General features: G+C 36.5%; 1 protein-coding gene across 7 annotated transcripts in view; it reads left to right on the plus strand.

The window, feature by feature from the left end:
- RYR2 (ryanodine receptor 2) overlaps positions 1-25,100 on the plus strand; it is an 830,734-nt gene that overhangs the window by 672,462 nt on the left and 133,172 nt on the right. For all 7 annotated transcript variants that reach the window (XM_061404941.1, XM_061404935.1, XM_061404936.1 and 4 more), the window contains 8 exons: positions 493-574; positions 6,260-6,390; positions 10,481-10,801; positions 12,406-12,646; positions 13,704-13,791; positions 15,532-15,624; positions 23,562-23,732; positions 24,817-24,876. In XM_061404941.1, coding sequence (XP_061260925.1) covers positions 493-574; positions 6,260-6,390; positions 10,481-10,801; positions 12,406-12,646; positions 13,704-13,791; positions 15,532-15,624; positions 23,562-23,732; positions 24,817-24,876 — 1,187 coding nt within the window. The remainder of the gene's footprint in view (positions 1-492; positions 575-6,259; positions 6,391-10,480; positions 10,802-12,405; positions 12,647-13,703; positions 13,792-15,531; positions 15,625-23,561; positions 23,733-24,816; positions 24,877-25,100) is intronic.

Here is a 25,100-nt window from a genome sequence, read left to right on the forward strand (position 1 = left end):
AAGTTGTTTCAGAAATAAATGATACACCCCATTCTCCAGCATTCTCATTCTTGTTCATTGAGAGTTAAAATAAAAGATACTGTCTTTATGTACCTTTGAAACAGGAGTCAAAATGGACCTGTCCTCCCAGATATTCTTATGCTTAGTTTTATTCTTGAAGAAATCCTTATTCTTATGCCTAAAGAAAAATGATAAATTGTTCCTGATAATATTTTGTCTGTATAATCAGAGCATGAGTCTTTAGAATGCTTTTAGCTCCTTCAAGAAAAGACTTTTATTTGAGAAAAGAGTTTTAAATGTAATTTAAATATAATTTTTAAATTTTGTATTTTAAAATATAATCATGAATTTAAATATAATTTTATATGTTATATTTTGTCAAATATTAAAATATTAGTATGTCTTTGATATAGAATTTTGTTTTTAGCCTAAACTTTCTCAGGACAGTGTATTGATAACAAGTGTTTTGAATGAAATTCTCTTTTTCCTTAGTGGAAGATGTACAGGTGTCATGTTATAGAATTCTGACTAGCTTGTATGCTTTGGGAACCAGCAAGAGTATTTATGTGGAAAGGTAAGATTTTAAGAGTTTAACTTCTTACTAATAGTTTTTTTAGATGTTATAATTATTCATTTCCAGGGTTTCATTTTATAACTTTTTCCTTAGTTATAAACTAAACAACCAGATTGATGTGTTGAATTCCTTGGGAGGAATTAGGCAATCTTTAAGCTAAATTTGATTGATATGTTTATTAATATAATAAATGCCAATTTATGAATGAAAAATGTAAAGCAATAATGGTAAAGACCATATTTAATATAAAGTTTAAACTTTACAGCATTAATGAATCTTATAAAAGACTGAATATGGGTAGTTATTAAACCAGTTTAATTTTTTCTTAAGTTCAAGAGGGGAAGATTTGCAGGGTCAGAGGATGTGGACAGATCAAGTAAGATAAGGTGTCCCCACTGAACTGAAGCAAAGAGATCACTGGTAACTTTAGTAAAAAATTTCTATGGAAGAGAGAAGAAAAAGAAGACTTTTTTTTACCAGTTAAAATAAAAAGATATGCTAATAAAAGACCAATAAATGAAGTAAAAATAAATCAAAGGTATTCTGAGAGAGGAATATTGAGTAGATGTAAATTCTCTTCAAATTAATCTTAATTATAATACAATTTCAAGTAGATATTTGCTTTTTTACTGAACTTGAAAAAATAATTCAGAAGTTCATTAGGAAGAATAAATGCATGAGACTAGCATATACAATTTTGAGAGAAAAAAATAAAATAATAAATGGATATGCATGTGGCCTACCAAATATTAAAACTTTTTAAAAATGGTAAAGTTGCAATTACCAGTATATAGGAAAGTAGATCAATGTAAAAAAATAATTGCTTTTTTTCTAAATATTTTTGAAGTTTTATCTGCATTTTAAGTTAATCTTTTTTTAAATAATTTTTTGTGGCTATAAAATATATTTTATCCTAAGGAAGTATCATAATATATTGAAATGTTCCTTCATTTTTGACATATAGCCTCTTTTCTCTTTTCATTATCATAAATAATGCTAAATCTATGTTCACAATTTTCTGTGTGTATTTATTTTCTTTCCTTTATCAGAATTTGGAGATCTGGGTTAAAAAGTATGCACATATTAAAGGTTTATGATACACATTTTACTATTTTTTAAAAAACTGATTCATTTTATACTATAAAGTTTGCGAGAGTGCCGGGGACCAGCCCCGGCTGATCCAGGGTATTCGAAGGAGAGACGGCATAGGTGAGGATCAGGAAACACTTGCTTAATTAAATGTTAATTAAGGATATAAAGAGTAATAGAATGAGGATAGCTCAGTGAAGAAATTCAGTGGAGAAAAGAGGCTGAAATAAGGATAGCTCAGTGAGGAAATTCAGTGTAGAAAAGAGGCTGAATAATTCAGCCAGAAGGTAAGAGAAAGAACGACATGGTGAGACCAAGTTTCGGTGAACAAGGCCCGCACTTTATTTTCCAAAGTAGTTTTTATACCTTAAGTTATGCATAGAGGATAATGGGGGAAGGGGTAGAGTCAGGCAGCAAGCCAGGCTTTCTTCCTGCAAACTTATCATATGCAAAAGCTTAGGTGATTTGCATCATCTTCTGGGTCGCCCGGAGGCCTGTTAACATTTTAAGACCTTCTCTTCAGAAAACTTATTTTTCTCTAAAGGTGATTGGTCAGGAGCCACCCTCCAAAAGCATTAGATAAAGTTGCATTCCTACAGAGCAAAGGTGTGGTGGGCTATAACAAGAAAAAGAATTAACTCAAGGGTCCCAGGTTACAAACATTAAAGCTACTACTTACACCAATTATATTAATCAATACACTGCCAGGGACACAGCAGAAAAGGGATATGGAGACTTAGCAGCAAACATTGGCCCAACAAGTGAAAATCCCTTCACCAATACAATTTCTGATCAATCTTTTAACTGCTCAAAGGAATCTGTGTTTGGACAGTTTAGAACATCTCCTGCCTCTCACAGTTGGGAGGCTCTGAACAATCACATGTGGCCGGAAAAACCTATTCAGGCAGGCTAGAGGATTTCCAAAGGAGTTTGTAGGTTAAACACTGTCACACCCAGGAATTATTAACTGGAGCTGTAAGCTAACTCTTTTTCAGAGAGGTAGTGGGGGACAGCCCCCCGTAAAGTCAGAGGTGTAGGTGAAAGCACAAAGCAGAAAGTAGGCAGACTCTGGTTTTGGGGGTAGATGCTCGAGAATTTCCAGGGAGACTCCTGAGGCTCGATCCCGCCTTTGTGTATGCCGAGCCTCCTTCCTCATGACCTTTGTCATGGGCGGAGTTCCTCACGCTGGCTCCCGGCAGTGATAGAATTCCAGTTGAGCTATTCCAGATCCTGAAAGATGATGCTGTGGAAAGTGCTGCACTCAATATGCAATATGTACTCAATATGCAATAGGCCGGCTCCCGGCACAAGAGGATTCTTACTTCCTCACATGTTTCTCATTTCTGATTATTCTTTTTTACTATTTATAAATTTAATAGTTAAAATGGGATATCATTTTTATTTTCAGGTGCATTTCTCTGATTACTCGATATGGGCTACTTTGTTATGTTTACTTTGCCATTTTTATTTATTTGATAAATTGCCTTTTCTAATTTTTTGTCCGTTTTTCTATTAGTTTATTGTCTTACTCATCAGTAATAACCTTTCTATTTATTAATTATTAACCTCTTGTCTGTCATTTCTCCTGTTTTTATGATTTTTCACATTTTTATCCCTTTATAGTGCTTATATATAAGACATAATGTTACAGATAGTTTTTATGCCATGAGAGTTTTGAACTTTTATATAATCAAATCTACCAGTTACGTCATATGTGTCTTCCTCTTATTTTCATGATTTTAAAAAGTTTATACTGTACCTTAACAACTAGAAATTAAAATATTTGTTCTCCTAGGTTTTTCATGTTTTCATTTGTCTAGATTTACTTTTTAATTCTTTTGTTCATTCAGTAAATATTTATTAAATGTCAGATTCTGGGATACAGCAATGAACAGATAGATCCCTGCTCTCAAAGAGCTTAGGTCAAGTGGAAGAAACAGAACAAATAAACTGATAAATGTTATAGTGGCAAGTTATTGTGTGTGAGGAGCACGCAATTCAGAGAATTACATGGGGTCGTCAGGAATGTATTTTTTAAAACATGGTTCTTTGGACTCAAAACTTTACTCAATAGGAAACAAGTAGGAGGTAAGTCTAGGTGTGTGTCTAATAACTTTTGTTGTCTCATTGAAATACGACTGGAGTCTTTAGCCAAATCATGGTTGAAAAAACAAGCGTGAGAAGCTTGAGGAAGGCAGAGAATATCCGAAATCGTTTGTTGTTCTTCGGTTGCTAAGTTGTGTCTCTTTGCGACCCCACGGACTGCAGCACACCGGCCTTCTCTGTCCTTCTCTACCTCCCGGAGTTTGCTCAAGTTCATGTCCATTGAGTTGGTGATGGTGTCTAACCATCTAATCCTCTGTTGCCCTCTTCTGAAATGATTATCTCAGGGCTAAGAAGAGAATTTACTAGAAATGCATCTGAATTTCATGTTTCTGTTTGGCGTTTGTTATGTAGAATTTAAATTCAATTTTTAAATCATCCATCATGTCTAACATAATGATTTATTAAATGTTCCTTTTATTCACTGATTTAAAATAAACTCAATCATACACTAAATATGATAGGTTATATTTATAGAATGTGTTCTAGAATATACATTTCTAGAATTCTGTTCTATTATTTGATTTTTTGAATGATAAGAGCAGTACTGTTTAGCCTAAATTATTAGTATTTTGTAATTTATTTTAATACATGGTAGTCAAAATTCTCTTATGCCTCAGCAGTTATTCTCTTATACCTCAGCACTTACCGTTATTGTTTTTTGCTGTTCTTGCCTGGATATTTTTCTTGATAAAATTTGGATCATTCTCTTAGAGTCTAAAAAAAAGGTATATGTGCATTTTATTCAGTTAACTTCACAATTGTAGAGTGATTCTGGGCGAATATAAAAATAAAAATTTGAAGGTGAATAAAAGGTATTTTGAAAAAATGATGGTATACTAAAAAATGTAATGTTATAAAAATGTTATTTTTATACAAATCATTTAAAAGAAATGTTGCTATTTCCAGAAAACAACACAAATGATCAAAATTAATCTGAGAATTACTATTTGAATTGGTATTTTAAAGTGAATCATTAAGTAATTCAGAAGAATTATTAATGAAATAAAAGGACTAGCTCAATATCCTAGTGGCTCAGATGGTAAAAAGTCTGCCTGCAGTGCGGGAGACCAGTCTTCAATCCCTGGGTTGGGAAGATCCCTGGAGAAGGGAATGGCCACCCACTCCAGTATTCTTGCCTGGAGAATCCCATGGACAGAGGAGCCTGGTGGGCTACAGTCCATGGATGGGATCGCAAAGAGTCAGACACAGCTGAACAACTACTGCTTTCACGCTTTGAATCAGATGTCAGGAAATTGGTTACCTACCTTGGGGTCATACATGAAACATTTTAGGCTATTAACTTCTTAAAGTATGTCTCATTATTTTAAAACGTTTATTGAACCCATATCGTGTACTAGATATTTTGCAATTCTGTCCTCATTTTTAGGTAAGGAAAGAAAAACTTGAAAAGTGTAAGTAATTTTCCTACAATGAGAGACGCAGCATTAGGAGTAAGATCAGGTCTTGGATCTGTATGAATAAAAGCCTGTGCTCTTTGTAATTGCTTGATGTCTTATTTTTAGTAATGCAATGTTATTCAATGTGTAAACTGAAGTTTACCTTATTCAGTTTCTTTCTGTGAAGGGATATTTTCTCCTAGCAGAGTACCTATCTAGTCGTTTTAATTAAAATATTAAATAATCAAGCATTATTTATTATTTTTTAATAAGAATTTAAAACTACCCAAGAGAATTATGTTATCTTGTTAACTCAGTCCATTTTATTGACTTTTAAATTAAATATATATACCAAGTCATTTAAAGAGTTCATAATTTGCTGAACTCTCATATTATTCTATATTTAATAAACATTTAAGGTGCCAGTAAAGCCTTGGATTAAGTAGAAAACTGAGGGAGAGAGAGAATTTAAATATATCAGTGGCAGGAGAATTCTTAAATAAATTGATCACAGTTTGATTCCCAAGGCACCACCTTCTCTTGAAAATGAATAAATCAGTTTTAAGTGTTATCAATAGTCTTTAGCATCTAGTGTATCTTACTATTTCATAACTAATAACCTGACATTATTTATATAACCCTGAAATTAATTATATATGGCAAACTTTCAGAAAGTTATATGTGTGTTAGTATTAGTACTTTATTTTTTTAAAATTTTTTATCAAAATCCATTTATTCATATGGCAAGAATTGTTCCTTAGAACACTGTGTTAAAAAAGAAAGAAAAGGAAACCAAATGAAATGTCCAAACTCGTGGAGGCATTTATAAGTGTGTTTGTTGTTGTTGATATTTTTGTCTGTACTGTTTTTAACTTCTCTTAAGCTGACAGGTGATTTAGATTTAAAAAAAAATGGTAGGGAACTTGCTATGGAAAGCAGATGATAATTTACAATATAGAGGTTGGATCTGAGGGGTAGTTTTTATCAGTAGCTCTATGATTGTCCTTCTTTTAGGTTGACTTTGCCAATTTTAATATAACTTCTTCAGTTATTCACTTAGAAGGCTTTAAAAATGTAAAGTTTCCATTTACAGGCAACGTTCTGCATTGGGAGAATGTCTGGCTGCTTTTGCTGGTGCCTTTCCTGTAGCATTTTTGGAAACTCACCTGGACAAGCACAATATTTACTCCATCTACAATACAAAGTCTTCGAGAGAGAGAGCAGGTAGCACAGAAGCATGTGTGGTACTTGATATTTGAAGCTAAAACTGAATGACATTTGTAGTATTTTACAACCATAATTTTTTAATGGGCTATTTTAATTTATTATCTCCAAAGCTGTTTGTTCTTAAGTCTTATTATTTGGAAGTTTTTGGAGTGTTGTATACTATCTCCATTGTTTTTCTGAAAGAAAATTCATTTCTTTTAAATTAATGAACCACAGACAAGTTAACCCTCTTAATAATAAGACAGAATAATCAGCAGTATGGAAAAAATAGGTCACTCTAATTCAGTTATCTCTTATAGGTAGTCAGCACATGTACAATATTCTTATTTGTTATGATTATGTATTCACTGGACAAGGAAATGGCAACCCACTCCAGTATTCTTGCCTGGGGAATCCTGTGGACAGAGGAGCCTGGTGGGCTGCTGTCCATGGGGTGGTACAGAGTCGGACACGACTGAAGCGGGTTAGCATGCACGCATGCATTGGAGAAGGAAATGGCAACCCACTCCAGTGGTCTTGCCTGGAGAATCCCCGGGATGGAGGAGCCAAGTGGGCTTCCATCTGTGGGGTCCCGCAGAGTCGGACATGACTGAGATGACAGCAGCAGCAGCAGCAGCAGCAGCAGCAGCATGGATTCATACTTTGCTTTTTTCTCAGTTCACTTGCTAGATCCATCTTATTGGGACAGTTTTATTTCATGTGATTTTTTTCTAACAGTATTGTCCTCTAAGTCTGATAAACTATATTGTATATTAGTTGTTTTCCAAAAGCCTTGCAATCAGTCACTTCAGTCACTCAGTCATGTTGGACTCTTTGGGACCCCATGGACTACAGCACACCAGGCCTGCCTGTCCATCACCAACTCCCAGAGCTTACTCAAACTCATGTCCATTGAGTCGGTGATGCCAGCCAACCATCTCATCCTGTGTCATCACCTTCTCCTCCTACCTTCAATCTTTCCCAGCACCAGGGTCTTTTCAAATGAGTCAGTTCTTCATATCAGGTGGCCAGATTGTTGGAGTTTCAGCTTCAGCATCAGTCCTTCCAATGAATGTTCAGGACTGATTTCCTTTAGGATGGACTGGTTGGATCTCCTTGCAGTCCAAGGGACTCTCAAGAGTCTTCTCCAATACCATGGTTCAAAAGCATCAGTTCTTTGGCACTCAGCTTTCTTTATAGTCCAACTCTCACATCCATACACGACTACTGGAAAAACCATAGCTTTGAGTAGACAGACCTTTGTTGGTAATGTCTCTGCTTTTTAATATGCTGTCTAGGTTGGTCATAACTTTTCTTCCAAGAAACAAGCATCTTTTAATTTCATGGCTGCAGTCACCACCTGCAGTGATTTTGGTGCCCCCCCAAATAAAGTTGGTCACTGTGTCCACTGTTTCCCCATCTATTTGCCACGAAGTGATGGGACCAGATGCCATGATCTTAGTTTTCTGAATGTTGAGTTTTAAGTCAACTTTTTCCCTCTCCTCTTTCACTTTCATGAAGAGGCCCTTTAGTTCTTCTTCACTTTCTGCCATAAGGGTAGTGTCATCTGCAGATCTGAGGTTATTGATATTTCTCCCAGCAATCTTGATTCCAGCTTGTGCCTCATCCAGCCTGTTTCTCATGATGTACTCTGCATATAAGTTAAATAAGCAGGGTGACAATATACAGCCTTGACGTATTCCTTTCCCTATTTGAACCAGTCTTTTGTTCCATGTCCAGTTCTAACTGTTGCTTCCTGACCTGCATACAGATTTCTCAAGAGGCAGGTCATGTGGTCTGTTATTCCCATCTTTCAGAATTTTCCACAGTTTGTTGTGATCCACACAGTCAAAGGCTTTGGCATAGTCAATTAAACAGAAGTAGATGTTGAGTTCCCCAAACTTGGACAAGAATATTTGCTGTTCACAAATGCATGCATCTCTGTTAATGAGACATATGCATTTAATTAATGAGATCATTTAGTTAATGAGATCATTTTGTGTAATTCATGTTTGTATGGGAGTTACTGGTTACACTAATTTTATAGTGAATTTTTCAAGTAAGAATGCTTTTTAAAAGCTGAATAATTATCATTTACTTTACCTAGTTTGTGATTCTAATTTCATATCACAGAGAGGAAGCTAAAGGAAAATATATTGACTATAACTTACTGATATTTTTCGAGATAGTTGCATAATATATTTGTAAACAGTAAAACACAATTGAATTTGTATTATTATCTGTGTAAGCATGTCTTGTTGTCTTATTAAGGATTTTTGATCCTTTAATATTTTTGCAATGAATCAAGCATGAAACAGATTGCTATTTCATTACAGATAAGCAAATACACAGAGCCAATAATTTACCTGTTTATTTCTTATAATACATCATTTTCATAACAAAGCAAAGGAACTGCATTTAGTGATTCTCCTTCATTCACTTTTTACTCAAGCCATTCAACATATGATTGTTGGTAGGTGGAGGAGACAGGATACAAAGATGAATATGATTTGGTTCTTTTCCTCTGGGAGGTTCTAGATGCATCAAGGGAGAGAAACTGATGAATATATGTGATAGAATTCACAATAAAGAACACTGGGGATGTGAAAAAGCAATTTGAGCTAAGAGCACCTGGGAAGACTTAGCAAAGTTGGTACAATATGAGCCTTGAAATTAGGGACACTGCAACGCTGGTACTTAGGGGAAACTTCAAGTACTTTGAGGTGGTGATAGCTTTCAGGGAAAAAAGAGAAAAGATGAGGTAAGTATTGGAAAACCAAGAAGAGGTGAGGCAGGCTTTCCAGGTCAGGTAAGGAATGGGGACTGTACCAGTGCAATAGGACCCTTTCACTGGCTTTGAAAAGTGGAGTAACATGAGTAGATTTGCATTGCAGCAAAACATCATGATAGAAATAAGAGAGATGGAGTAGTGTGTGTCACCAATTAGAAAATGATTGTGGTAATTCAGAAGAGATCTGGTTGGATAAGGCCCCTTGGATGAAGTTTGTAGTGCAGAGGTTATGAGAAATCCTCGAGATACAAGCATTTCCTATAGGAGATGAAGGAGCCTCCCAGCCTAGAATTTCTCCCAGGTTTCTAGCCTGGGTGACTCGCCAGACAACCTTGTCCTCACCGAGATACTACTAGTACAGGCTGAAGAGCTAGATTGGAGAGGAAAGGTCAAGTTTAATTTAGACCCTTTTGCAGTGGCTTTTTGACACATTCCTTATGAAGCACATACTCACACAAAGCTTTAGGAAATATGGGATTGAGAGTTAATTTGCCTGATCAGAATCTCAAAGGAATGGCCAGAATTGCCTAGGCAAACATACAAGCTAAGTGAAGTGAGTTCAACACAAATCTCTAAAGAAAACCCACATATAAAAGTTCAGCAAGGTGAAAAGATTTAGTAAAAAGAGACTGGCAAAATTTAGAAAAGAGTCAAGAAAGACTGAATGCATTGAAGTTAAGGAAAGGGGGATTTTAGGAAAAGGGAATTTTGGTCAGTGATGTGAAGTTTTACTTTAGATAAGGATTAAAAAAATAAAATTGTTTAGTGGTAGAAAGCAGAGCATTCACATCTGTGGCTAGGAGAGCATCTGAAAAGTGAACAGTCTGGGAGAGACTTAAGCAAATGTATAGGCTGCTAGGGAGGAGACAATGGAGAAGGAGCTGAAGATGCAATCCTGAGCAAGGCATCTGCTGGAGTGTAGGCTTGTCATCAGGTCACAGGTGGAACAGTGAACCTCAGAACTCCTTCCTCTGAAAAGGGGAATAGAGGTGAATGTGAAACCAGATGCACAAATCCTGGCCACATGAGAGCAGGCAGTTGGAGGGAGAGACATCTGATACTCCTGTTTGCTCTGAAGTACAAGGGGTGGTCATTTGCTGATCTTCAGGTGGTGGAGTTGGGACTTGGGGGCAAAGAAAGTTTGAAATAGCTACCATGAGAAGAGGGAGTGGGATCCAGCTGAAGACATGCCAGGTCTGGCTGAATTTTGAAGCTCAGCATGAAATGGTTGCTGATGTCTGTTATTAACAGTGGCCACGTGGCTGGCAGGTCACTTCTTTGACCGAACACGTGTCATTTGTATGTGTGTTTCTCTAGCTCTTAATTTGCCTGCTAACGTGGAAGATGTTTGTCCAAATATACCGTCTTTGGAGAAGCTCATGGAAGAAATTGTGGACTTGGCTGAGTCCGGGATTCGCTACACACAGATGCCACACGTGATGGAAGTTGTCCTGCCCATGCTTTGTAGTTACATGTCTCGTTGGTGGGAGCATGGGCCTGAGAATAATCCGGGAAGGGCTGAGATGTGCTGTACAGCTCTGAACTCAGAGCACATGAACACGCTGCTGGGCAATATCCTGAAAATCATATATAATAACTTGGGTATTGATGAGGGAGCCTGGATGAAGAGGTTAGCAGGTAAGACTGAGAAGCAATGTGCCATTTACGTTTTGCTTTCAGAAAGGTTCAAAGTACAGAAGACTAGAATCTTCCTCTCTCAGTCTTGATTAATATTTGCTTCTGTACTCAAAAAATATTCTTGATTATTTCTTTCATGCTGTTTGCTGTTCTTAAAAAAAAACCAAAAACTAGATTTAATCAGACATTGTGTAACTTTCCATATAGTTAGTACATTTAAGTGAGTAAACATTTTCTTAATTTGACCAATCTCGTGAAGATCTTGCTAAGATTAATTAAAACACAGCAATCAAAATTAATGATTCTGTAGACAGAGACAAAAATAAAACTGGATTTTGAACTCACCCACTTTTAGTAATCTATCTTTGCAGGAGTCAGGGAGGATTGCACTATTTATATTGAATAATTGGAAGCAATCTGAGTGACCAGGCACTAGAGAATGGTTAAACAGGTTGTGTATATCCATATTCCAGAGTATTATGCTTTCTTTAAATGTTAAGATTTCAATATTTTATGACTTAGAGAATATTCAGAATATCATGGAGGATTAAAAGAGTTTTAAAAACTTGAGTTTGAAAGTATACATATGAAGTTGTTTATTGGCAGAATTCCCCCCCCCCCCCAAATACACCAATGTCTTATTAATTTGGATAGGGTGATTTTGGTTCATTTTTAACATCTCTCTTTTATACATTTCCCCAATGCATCTATATTACACTTACAGGAAAAAAATTCATTTTAAAAAAGGCTTAAAAAATAAACTTATGGTTACCAAATGGGAAAGGTTGCCGGGGTTGTGGGGCGGGGGGGGGAGGAATAAATTAGGAGTTTGGGATTAACGTGTACACACTACTATATATAAAATAGACAGTCAATAAGTACCTACTATATAGCAGAGGGAACTCTACAGTATTCTGTAATAACCTATATGGGAAAGGAGTCTGATAAAGAATGGATATATGTATATGTATAGCTGAATCACTTTGCTGCACACCTGAAAGTAATGCAACATTGTAAATCAACTATACTCCAATATAAGATAAAAATTAAATTTAAAAAATGGCCCAATCAAGCTTACAACTGTTGTTAACAGCTTCAACTATTATTAAATAAAAAGGCAATATTATATGTAATCTAACTCTTCCTTTGGAACAAAGATGAAGACAGTTAAAGTGTCATGGCATAGTGGTTATGTTGTAGTAGGCATGTGGTCTCAGGATTATTCAATGTGTATCTCTTCTTTAAAAAAAAAAAAAAAAGAGGGGCCCAGGGGACTTTTTCCACTGGGGGACTTTTCTTCTTTGTGGGAAAGTAATTGATTTACAAAGTGAATGAATGTCTTTTTTTTTAATTCTCATTTAGCTACCAATTTCTTTTTTGAAAACAAGGAAGCACGTCAGATTCAATTCAGTAATCATTTTTGAGCAGCAGCTATGTAATTAGGTTTGGGACTAGAAAAGGGGCCGAGGGATGGGCTGAATTCTGAAGGAAGCCATGTGCTGGAGGAGAGGGAGGCTTAATCATGCTACAATTGTAATGACCATCTAATCCTCATTTAATGAATGTTTATGCAGAACAGCATATTAATGTCTTTCTTCAAACAGTGTTTTCCCAGCCTATTATAAATAAAGTGAAACCTCAGCTCTTGAAAACTCATTTCTTGCCATTAATGGAGAAGCTCAAGAAAAAGGCAGCAATGGTGGTATCAGAAGAGGACCATCTGAAATCTGAGGCCAGGGGAGATATGTCTGAAGCTGAACTTCTCATCCTAGATGAGTTCACCACACTGGCCAGAGATCTCTATGCCTTCTATCCGCTCCTGATTAGATTTGTGGACTATAACAGGTAGACCAGCGGTCCCCAACCTTTTTGGCACCAGGGACTGCTTTCATAGCAAATAATTTTTCTATGGACCTGGGGTTGGGTTGAGGGTGATGGTTTTGGGATGATTCAAGCACATTACATTTATTTCTATTATTATTGCTTTGTGATACATAGTGAAATAATTATGAAACTCACCATGAGGCATAATTACTGGGAGCCTTGAGTTTGTTTTTCTGCAAATAAGGGGTACTTCCCATGGTGAAGAATCTGCCTGCTAATGCAGGAGACATGGATGTGATCCATGAGTCAGGAAGATCCCCTAGAAAAGGAAATGGCGATTCACTCTAGTATTCTTGCCTGGGAAATCCCATGGACAGAGGATCCTGGTGGGCTACAGTGCATGGGGTCGCAAAAGAGTCAGACACAACTGAGTGACTAAACAACAACAACACAAAAGGAGAAAACACACAGATCTCTTGTGTGTGCAGTTTACAGTAGAGTCTAATGCCACTCATGCTGTGACAGGAGGCAGAGCTCAGGCGATAAAGAGAGTGATGGGGAACAGCTGTAAATACAGATGAATCTTTGCTCGCTTGCCTACAGCTCACCTCCTTCTTTGCAGCCTTGTTCCTAACAGGCCATGGACTGCTAACAGTCCATGGATTGGGGACCCCTGAAGTAGAATGTTCAAAAGTGATTTAATGTCTCTAATTCAGTCATAACTTTACTGGGTTCATATGTCCCAGTGGAATTGCTTCATTCACTACTTAGCAATGAGATTTTGCATGAGGATGACATTACCAGCTGTTTGTAGATAAGTGAATTTCGCCAAGCAAAAATTACAGTGGGAGATCCCATTCTGGAGCAGTCTACCTCTCATATGTGAAAGCTAGTAGTTTGTCGGTTACAATGTTTAAATTATTTTAAAGGTTACAACTGTACACTGAACAATTTTTGAGCTCTGTGAGCAAGCACGATTGCCCTCAGTTTACTTGGTTTCAAACTTTGAGAGGTGATTTTTTTTTTTTTTAATTAACTTTAAGAAGTAACTGAGGCACCACTTTATTATATGCTCCAGGGCAAAATGGCTGAAAGAGCCTAACCAAGAAGCAGAAGATCTTTTCCGCATGGTTGCTGAGGTGTTTATCTACTGGTCAAAATCCCATGTAAGTAGAAAAATATTGACAATGCTTACTGTTTCATATATGTTAAGGACTTACAAAATTTAATCAATTTCCCAATCCCCTTAGTTAATACCTATTACAGTTTCTCAAGCTTGTCTCATAAATATCATTAAACTGGTGAGGAGAGAGACAAGGTTTCTCTGGGGAGTTTGAGGCAGTGTAAGCCTTCTGTTGACTATTGTAACTTATCCTCAGTCACAATGATTTTTAATTGCCCTGAGTTATCATAACTGATTTATCATAATCAGTAGGTTTTTAGATGAATGCCCAATGATACTTTTAAGAATAATAAAAAATCTGAGTATGTGCTTTTGAATTCCATGAATATATTTAAAACACAAACATGTTCAGTTCAGTCACTCAGTCGTGTCTGACTGTGACCCGATGGACTGCAGCACACCAGGCTTCCCTGTCCATCACCAACTCCCAGAGCTTAGTCAAACTCATGTCCATAGAGTCAGTGATGCCATCCAGCCATCTCATCCTCTGTCGTCCCCTTCTCCTCCTTCCATCTTTCCCGGCATCAGGGTCTTTTCCATTGAGTCAGTTCTTTGCATCAGGTGGCCAAAGTATTGGAGTTTCAGCTTCAGCATCAGTCCTTCCATTGAACACCCAGGACTGATCTCCTTTAGGATGGACTGGTTGGATCTCCTTGCAGTCCAAGGGACTCTCAAGAGTCTTCTCCAACACCACAGGTCAGAAGCATCAATTCTTCAGTGCTCAGCTTTTCTTTATAGTCCAACTTTCACATCCATACATGACTACTGGAAAAACCATAGCTTGGACTAGATGGACCTTTGTTAGCAAAGTAATGTCTCTGCTTTTTAATATGCTGTCTATGTTGGTCAAAAAAATTTTTTTTTTCCAAGGAACAAGCGTCTTTTAATTTCATGGCTGCAGTCAACCTGCAGTGATTTTGGAGCCCCCCAAAATAAAGTCTCATTGTTTGTTTCCCCATATATATTTTAACTCAGATTTTTAAAGGTGAAACTATATAAGTATCCATAAGATTAATAGTAAAATTAGAATATTAATATGAGCTGGATGAAAATTGAGGCTTAGTCTATTCTCTGTCCTCAATAGAAATCATTAATTGCTTATTAATTATTAATATATGTAGATGCTTACTATGAAGCTGTTTTGTTCAGGTTATGCTTCTTTAAAAAAGAAGGACATACAGTTATATTGTTAGCCTCTCTTTTAAAACTCTGTGTTTTCTGCTTTTATTCTATATTTGCTTTAACTACTACCAGTGCTTAAACACTTGACTTTCCTGGTGTTTTTATGTTCCTAAATTTAAAGTGAATAAAATAATGTTAGGGTACATGAAAAAGTAGTTAAAATATCTGACAGAAAGTTGTGTTATAGTTGTGCACGCCCTTAGTAAACCTGTGTTTATTCCAAAAGCAGTACATGTGCTTTTCATCAAGTAGTTGGAGTTCGAGTGTTCATTTTATCCCCTGGTAGCTGTGTACTTAAATTTCCTAAATCTTAGATTTCCCATCTTTAAAGCATTGATATTTCTATCTTAGTTCCCAGAATTGTTGTTCCCAGCCAGGCACCCTCACTGGATATTCAACAGCTATTTGTTTCCTTTCTTTATATCTTATATATTAAATTACTACTTATCTTGGTAGAAACTTTGGGGTCCTGTGTAATCTCTAATTATTTGAACTTCTTATCTCTGTGATTTTAATTCAAACCTCCTTTGGAACGTCTCAGAATTTCAAAAGGGAGGAGCAGAACTTTGTGGTGCAGAATGAAATCAACAATATGTCTTTCCTTATTATGGACACCAAGTCAAAGATGTCCAAGGTATGACTATAATCCATTTTATGTTCTAGAAAATGTTTGAATATAATGTTCATTCATTGAATAGGTTGATATTTTTTAGATCTTTTGAAGGTTTATACCTGGAATTTGATAGATTTGATAATATTGTTTACTGACTAAACACACACCCACACAGATTTAAGGATACCTAGGACTTGTAATCAGGTGTGGTAAGATATATAGACATGGAAATGACTGTCATGGAGGAAGAAGATTTTATTCACAGTTCCCTGGAGGCAGAAGGGTAAGTCATGAGGCAGAGGGAGGGAGGGGAGAATGTGAACAGGAACCTTTCTTATGGTTTCTATGGGAAGGAGCAGGCATCGTAGGGTAAGAAGGTTTAGAATTGGATGGTTTGAATAATTTCAGTGGGCTCTGGGGTGTAGGGACTGTTCCTAGTTGTCTGGTGCCTGGTCCTTGGTGATGAGGGCAGGTGGACTGGGGTTCAGGTAAAGGAGATGATTGGAGGACAAGGACTCTGGATTGACTGGTTTGTCTGTGAAAGATGTGCTTACAGGCAAGTAATTTTGTATCTCTAGGAACTGACTAGCTCTGGGAGGAGCAATCAAAGATCAGTAAGGCCAAAGATATCAAAGCATCAAAATAATAAGGCATGCTTAATAGACATGCTAAGTCACTTCAGTCATGTTCAACTCTGTGCGACCTCATAGGCGGCAGCCCACCAGGCTCCACCGTCCCTGAGATTCTCCAGGCAAGAATGGTTGGAATGGAAATGGGTTGCCATTTCCTTCTCCAATGCATGAAAGTGAAAAGTAAAGTGAAGTCGCTCAGTCGTGTCTGACTCAGAGACCCCATGGACTGCAGCCCACCAGGCTCCTCCGTCCATAAGATTTTCCAGGCAAGAGTACTGGAGTGAGTTGCCATATACACATTCACAAAATTGCCAACCAGTATGATGTACATATAATTAGTCAATGATATATATTCATCAAGAGTAAATATATGTACATATATACACCTCAAAATAATTAGCTGCATTGTTTAAGAAAGAACCACATGGATAAATATAAAATTCTCACACATGAAATGGAAATTTTTGTTTTCTCTGTCACTCAAGTTGGGGATTGGCATGTACGCATGGTTGCTCAGTCATGTCCAGCTCTGCAGAGGACCTTTAAAAACACTGGAAACTATGTGCTTTTATTGTTTGTATTAGTACTAAATAAGAAGATGAATATATTACATGGGATAGCGCACAAGGTATGCTAGCGAATAGTCAAATATGCAAAATAGTAAGGCACTCTAGCCAAAGATATCAATCTCTACCAACTCAACAAATTACTCAAGAGAGATGCCTTGGGAGAAGGGAGATGGTACCCCAGTGAACCCCAAGAGTCCATCAGATTTGTTCTGTTGATGATCACTGGGAAAATAAAACAGCATCACCCAATACTCTAGTCTTATTTAGAGTTGTAAATGCCATGTATTTGACACTACTAGACATGAACTTAAAATTAATGCTAGTTGAAGCTTTGTATCCCTAGTTGTCTGACTGCTATGGGCTATTATTTTGTGTGTCTGTGTTATTGAAACTCTCAAAAAAGATGATAAATTTTCTTTTCTCTGGGAAGACAATAAGCCTGAAGAGTGAGGAGTTGCTCCTTTGGAAGATGGTGTACTAAGAGTATACATTTCATAGGGGTATTTTGAACTGAAAACTGTTAGTGAATCATTTTGCTTTGTCATTATGTTGTCAGTTTAGCCCAGTGTTAACAGAGGCATAGAGAGAGGCCATAAGAGGTCAGGGATTCTTCAGTATCAATGTGATACACCACATTAACAAATTGAAAGATAAAAACCATATGATTATCTCAATAGATGCAGAGAAATCCTTTGACAAAACTCAACATCCATTTATGATAAAAATCCTCCAGAAAGCAGGCATAGAAGGAACATACCTCAACATAATAAAAGTTATATATGATAAATCCACAGCAAACATTATCCTCAGTGGTGAATAATTGAAAGCATTTCCCCTAAAGTCAGGAACAAGACAATGATGCCCACTCTCACCACTACTATTCAAAATAGTTTTGGAAGTTTTAGCCACAGCAATCAGAAAGAAAAAAGGAATCCAGATTGGAAGAGAAGAAGTAAAACTCTCCGTGTTTGCAGATGACATGATCCTCTACATAGAAAACCCTAAACACCCCACCAGAAAATTACTAGAGCTAATCAATGAATATAGTAAAGTTGCAGGATATAAAATTAACACACAGAAATCCCTTGTATTCCTATACACTAACAATGAGAAAACAGAAAGAGAAACTAAGGAAACAATTCCATTCACCATTGCAACGATAAGAATAAAATACTTAGGAATAAAGTGAAGTTGCTCAGTCGTGTCCGACTCTTTGCGACCCCATGGACTGTAGCCTACCAGGTTCCACCATCCATGGGATTTTCCAGGCAAGAATACTGGAGTGGATTGCCATTTCCTTCTCCAGGAGATTGTCCCTCCCCAGGGATTGAACCCAGGTCTCCTGCCTTGTAGGCAGATGCTTTACCATCTGAGCCACCAGGGGAGTCTCTATACTTAGGAATAAATCTACCTAAAGAAACAAAAGACCTATATATAGAAAACTATAAAACACTGATGAAAGAAATCAAAGATGACACAAATAGATGGAGAAATACACCATGTTCATGGATCAGAAGAATCAATATAATGAAAATGAGTATACTTCCCAAAGCAGTCTATAGATTCAATGCAATCCCTATCCAGCTACCAACGGTATTTTTCAGAGAACTAGAACAAAGAATTTCACACTTTGTATGGAAGTACAAAAATCCTCAAATAGCCAAAGCAATCTTGAGAAAGAAGAATGGGACTGGAGGAATCAATCTGCTTGGCTTCAGGCTATACTACAAAGCAACAGTCATGAAGACAGTATGGTACTGCCACAAAGAAAGAAACATAGATCAATGGAACAAAATAGAAAGCCCAGAGATAAATCCATGCACCTATGGACACCTTATCTTTGACAAAGGAGGCAAGAATATACAATTAAGAAAAGTCAATCTCTTTAAAAAGTGGTGCTGGGAAAACTGGTCAACCACTTGTAAAGAATGAAACTAGAACACTTTATAACACCATACACAAAAATAAACTCGAAATGGATTAAAAATCTAAATGTAAGACCAGAAACTATAAAACTCCTAGGGGAAAACATAGGCAAAACACTCTCTGACGTAAATCATAGCAGGATCCGCTATGACCCACCTCCCAGAGTAATGGAAATAAAAGCAAAAATAAACAAATGGGACCTAATTAAACTTAAAAGCTTTTGCACAATGAAGGAAACTATAAGTAAGGTGAAAAGACAGACTTCAGAATGGGAGAAAATAATAGCAAATAAAGCAGCTGACAAACAACTAATCTCAAAAATACACAAGCAGCTCCTGCAGCTCAATTTCAGAAAAATAAACGACCCAATCAAAAAATGGGCCAAAGAACTAAATAGACATTTCTCCAAAGAAGACATACAGATGGCTAACAAACACGTGAAAAGATGCTCAACATCACTCCTTATCAGAGAAATGCAAATCAAAACCATAATGAGGTACCATCTCACGCTGGTCAGAATGGCTGCTATCCAAAAGTCTACAAACAATAAATGCTAGAGAAGGTGAAGAAAAAAAGGAACCTTCTAACACTGTTGATGGGAATGCAAAACTGGTACAGCCACTATGGAAAACAGTTTGGAGATTCTGTAAAAAACTGGAAATAGAACTGCCTTATGACCCAGCAATCCCACTGCTGGGCATACACACCGAGGAAACCAGAATTGAAAGAGACACGTGTACCCCAGTGTTCATCGCAGCACTGTTTACAGTAGCCAGGACATGGAAGCAACCTAGATGTCCATCGGCAGATGAATGGATGAGAAAGCTGTGGTGCATATACACAATGGAATATTACTCAGCTATTAAAAAGAATTCATTTGAATCAGTTCTAATGAGGTGGATGAAACTGGAGCCTATTAAACAAAGTGAAGTAAGTCAGAAAGAAAAACACCAATACACTATATTAATGTATGTATATGGAATTTAGAAAGATGGTAACGATGACCCTATATGCGAGACAGCAAAAGAGACACAGATGTAAAGAACAGACTTTTGGACTCTGTGGGAGAAGGTGAGGGTGGGATGATTTGAGAGAATAGCATTGAAACATGCATATTATCATATTTGAAATAGATTGTCAGGAACTTCTTCTGAACAGAGATTGAGACCAAATACAAATACCAACCAAGAGACAAATTGTCACATATCAAGTCTTCAGCTAGTCCCTCAAGCAGGGATAATCACTATGTGTATGGAGTACCATTTCTAAAACTATAAGAAGACTGTAAGTTGGCCAGCAGACCAATGTGGAGTAAGGTGATCTGGGATAGGGAAGCTCAGTTTGACCTAAAGCAAAATATCTGTAGCCTAGAGAGAGGCCAGTATATAGATAATTGGCCATAATACTTGGGTAATTCTAGTTTTCTTATTTTTTGAGGAACCTCCATGCAGTTCCACAGTGGTTGAACCAACTTGCATTCCCATTAATAGTGCACGAGGGTTCCCTTTCTTCCACTTTGTCACCAAAACTTGTATCTTTTGTCTTTATGATGTATAGTGTCACTTTTATACTTCATATATCTAAAAATGTTTAAATCGTCTATCATTTTGTTTGTGTCTACTTTGGGAGAGTTGTAGGCCATTTCATTGGGGAACTACTAGAAAATTCTTCCCTTTTTCTTGGTCCTCTATTAAATTTTAGATCATTTTAGGTGAATTTGTTGGAGCTATATCTGTGGTGTGTGTGAGAGAAAGATAGAAATACACACACAAATTTATTTAAGATAGAGTTTGTTTGTCCTACTTTCCTCCTTAACTATGCTGTCGACAGAAATAATCAATAAACAGTCTAATAATAGGAATAAACAAGAGTTTTATCAGAGCCAAACAGAACTGTAACCTGGGAGACACAGATTCAAGAAGCACTCATCAGAGGTGTGTTCTGCCATACTGCAAAATGCAAGAGACTAATAAAAGCAAACACCAGAAAATTACTTAAGTTGTTTGTCAAGAATTATGATTGGAGCTGGCAAGAAGTGTGCTTGTTAAGTAAGGGTTGATTTGGATCTGAAATAATTGCATAGTTACCAGAGGAGGTCTTGAGACTATAAGGTTATAGCTGGAAGCTGCTAGCAGATCTTGTTTTGAGGGTGGCTGGTGGTGTCCTTGAGTCTGGTACAGTTCAGAAAATTCAGGTTCTCAGTAATGCAGGATCATGTCTCCAACCACACTCACAGTGGCCACTGAGCTCCATTTTGGATGCCTGAATGATTGTTACTCTATTTTAATTTTTTAAATGTATTGTTTTCTTTAATGGTTAAAGCAGATGTGCAATGAGTGTTTGGCGGGTCACAAAACAAGCTGTTCTGGTTAGTGTAAAATTTCAGTTAAATTATGTGTGACCTAAGAATGACTTTCCCAGATCTCAATATCTGAAATTTTCTTCCATCAGTACCTACATACTGACCACGTTATTGTGTATTCATGTCTGATTCAAATGTTAGGTGATGGATTGAAAATAAAATATGCACATTCAGTAACTATAGCAGTTCTGTTCAAATTATTGAACAGCTCCTATGAGTCAGGCACAGTGCTTAGTTCTGTATACAGAAAGGAACAAAATAGGTTTGACCAGTTCCCTAATGGAGCTCCAAAGTCTGGGGAGGAAACAGGCACTGAAGAAGCAAAACCAAAACATACAGATGTCCATGAGGATATTTGGTTTTGTGTATATTTAATTTCTTCATACCAACAGTGGACTGTTATCAGCCATAAATGTTCAAAGATATATTAACTATTGTTTTCGGTTTACAGATTTCCTGCGGTATAGAAAACAAGATTACATAATATTATGAGCATAGGCGGAATTAATTTTTCTACTATTTCTCAAAATTGAACAATGTAGACTTGCCTTTAGTGTTGATTTAAATTATTTTTATTATAACGTCACCTAAATATTTATAAATATCAAACCAAGTTTAAGTTCCATTTACTTATGCAACCATAAAGCTGAAAGAGTTTTAAAAGTTAAAATCAAAGAAAATTTCAACACCAATACAATGTAGGTTTTAATGTATTAATATTTAGTAATATTGTTTTTCTAAGACTGAATTACCAGTGTTGGGTTGAAATATGTTTGCATAATTTGTTTAATTTTTAGGATGGAGGTTCCTCATGTGGGTTGATTATTTTAATCACTGTGGCTGTTTCCTTTTAGCAAAGAGCTCATTCAAAACCACTAATTCACTATTTTTATAGATTAATGAATTTAAGAGTACAAATAACTATTCATTGTACTTTTTTATGAAACTTAATAATCTCTAACAAATTGGTACAGATGAAAGTGGGATCTATGCAATAAGTGGGCTTCCCAAGTGGCGTTATTGATAAAGAATCTGCCTGCCAGTGCAAAAGACGTAAGAGACACAAGTTTGATCCCTGGACCAGAAAGATCCCTGGAGTAGGAAATGGCAACCCACTCTAGAATTCTTGCCTGGAGAATCCCCATGGACAGAGGAGCCTGGCAGGTTATAGTCTGTAGGGTCACAAAGAGTTGGACATGACTGAAGCTATAAGTACATCTCTTTGGAATGTGAATATGATTCTTATTACTATGGTTCAGATTTTATAGATTTGATATATATATCAATATATGCTATATATATAATGATATAATACATTGTATGATATATATGATATTATTAACATATCAGCTACTGTCACTACATGATTTCAGTTGTTTCAAAACTTTCACTATGCAAAAACCTTCTTTGAGTATCATGTTGTGATATATTTTGCCTTCTTTTGGGCAAGACAGATCATTTGTATGTTAAATTTTCTTCTGTTTTTTCTTAGCTCAAAACTATTATACCATATCATTATCATAAAAGTATCTTTAGTGTTTGATTTGTTGCTACAAAGAAATTTAACATATATGAACAAGGGCATATGGGACAGTTGTTTTAATTTTAGTCTTCCAACGTGCCCTCTATATAGAAAAAGGATCCTCACTACCCAGTGAAAATTAGACTCTCTAGTTTGAGGTAACCCTAGCACAGGCATGGTTTTCAACAGAATTACAAGGGAACTTAAGTATCATGCCTGTGCTCAGCTATAAGCAAGTCATCCAGAGATAATCCTAAATATTTAAGTAACACTGATTAGTATATTATTAATATGTCTCTTTCTGTTAGATGGGGATTAAGGCCTTGGGGAGACAAGTGTTCAGCCTATGTAAAAGGCAAATAAATGTTTGAGAGTTTTATATATGCTGTGTGTGTGTGTGTGTGACAAAGCAAGCATTTGTCAAAGTAAAAACTATGTATTCTTACATTTTTTCCCTCTTAAGCATTTATAATTATATAACACACAGTATCTGAAATTACCATGAATTTTTCATACATCCATATGCCTCTCTAAAATTACAATGTGCAATTTCCTTCTGAAATTATATAGAGGAATTCCCTGTTGGTCCAGTGGTTAGGACTCCACGCTTCCACTGGCAGGGGCTTAGGTTCAATCTCTGGCCAGGGAACTAATATTCTTCAAGCCACATAGTGTGGCCAGACTAAAAACAAAAACAAACCAACAAAGTAATAACCCTTTTTTTTTTCTTAAAAAATATATAAATGCCTATGGGGGAATTATAGTGACTTGGGAATCTGAGAAATAGGACTATTGAAAAGAAAGAGAAGAGGTATCCTCAGTAGGATTTTCAAAAACAGGGACCAGCAGAAAATGAGGAAGATGAAAACCACAGTCAGTTAGAAAAGGCTCATGAATCCTGAGACAAGAAATTGTTGCAGATTCCAATGTTTATCTTTGTTCCATAGGCAGCTGTTTCTGATCAGGAAAGGAAGAAAATGAAGCGCAAAGGGGACCGATATTCCATGCAGACATCTCTTATTGTGGCCGCTCTGAAGCGGTTGCTGCCCATTGGGTTGAACATCTGTGCCCCTGGGGACCAGGAGCTCATTGCACTGGCCAAAAATCGCTTTAGTCTGGTAAGGCTCCTGTTCCTCCCATTGGGAAAGATCATTTGACCTCCAGCTCCTCAAGTGTTTGGATTCCTTTGTCTCACTGTTCTGTGTCCATGTTTCTTTTCATTGAAGGCTTTATTAACCAGTTTTTCTATACAGGCCCTAGGACTCAGACACAGAGATGGCCTAATATTTTTTTTTGGAGGCTGTTTTTATTTCTAAATTATGTTAATCACCTGAAGGGTATATTCACACACAAAATGGAAAGATGGCAACAAGTCGCTAGTAATGAGGGAAAAAATGGATTTCCTATGAACTCCTATATCAAATTTGTGATGAGAGGTATCTGCAGATTTATGATGGGTATTTTTTTCATAAATGCATAATGTGTTAGGTTAGATGCATAATGTGTTATGCTGATCGTGGGTGGATAAGATGTTGACTTTTAAATCAGTTTTTCTCCTTTGTGAGCATCAAGATTGAAGTTCTCAAGATTTCTTGATGGCCTTCAACTTTCCTCTATGGCTATACAGAGAGAATGCAGTTTTTTGAAAATAGGCATGCTATGTTATATACATGTAAAATAAAAGGTATATTCTCCCTCCCACACTGAGGAACCTCTCTATATATCCACAGTTTGAGGCCCTACTGTGAGCAAATTGAGGGGTGGTTGTGGCCAAGGGGGCTACAAGGATGCAGGCCCGTTGGCTGTTGTTTAATATTTGCTTCTCAGGGTATGCTCCTCATGATTACTGCATATTTGTAGATGTTATTGGCTAAAATGACTTCATGGAGATTTTAGAGAATACTGGAGACCTCCTTATGTTTGAACCTAAAGGAAGATGCCTCTGCTCTACTTCCTGTGACCTGGAAATTCAGTTGCATTAAATCTAGTGAAGTTCAGTTAGGCGGTTGTCTTGTTTCAAGTCCCAGCAATATCAAAGAATTACCTGAGCAATAATCCCCCAGATTTATGGCATGTATCAAATCCTATAGAGATGTTTGTTCAGACATAGACTGTTTCAAAAGAAGTTGGAATTACTTCTATTGACTTGTGACCATGGATGCACTATAAGACTTCTTTTAGGTAACATTTATTTCTTGACAGAAAGACACTGAGGATGAAGTTCGAGATATAATCCGCAGTAATATTCACTTACAAGGCAAGGTAAGCCCAATATTATTCAAAAGGATACTTAGCACCTATAAACTATATAGTTAATCTCTCTTTAGAAGAAATACTACAAATAATGTTACTTTAACAAGTAAGGTAGTGAAAATATATCATCTTATTCATTATTCTGCTTGCAAATCCTTATGAATTAATGACTCTTAAGATAACAAATGATGTATTTCTAAAGTAGATCACCAAAGACTGTCAAACTTTGTTAA

This window comes from Bos javanicus, chromosome 28 (genome assembly GCF_032452875.1).
Source record: "Bos javanicus breed banteng chromosome 28, ARS-OSU_banteng_1.0, whole genome shotgun sequence".
In the NCBI taxonomy this organism is placed as follows: domain Eukaryota; kingdom Metazoa; phylum Chordata; class Mammalia; order Artiodactyla; family Bovidae; genus Bos; species Bos javanicus.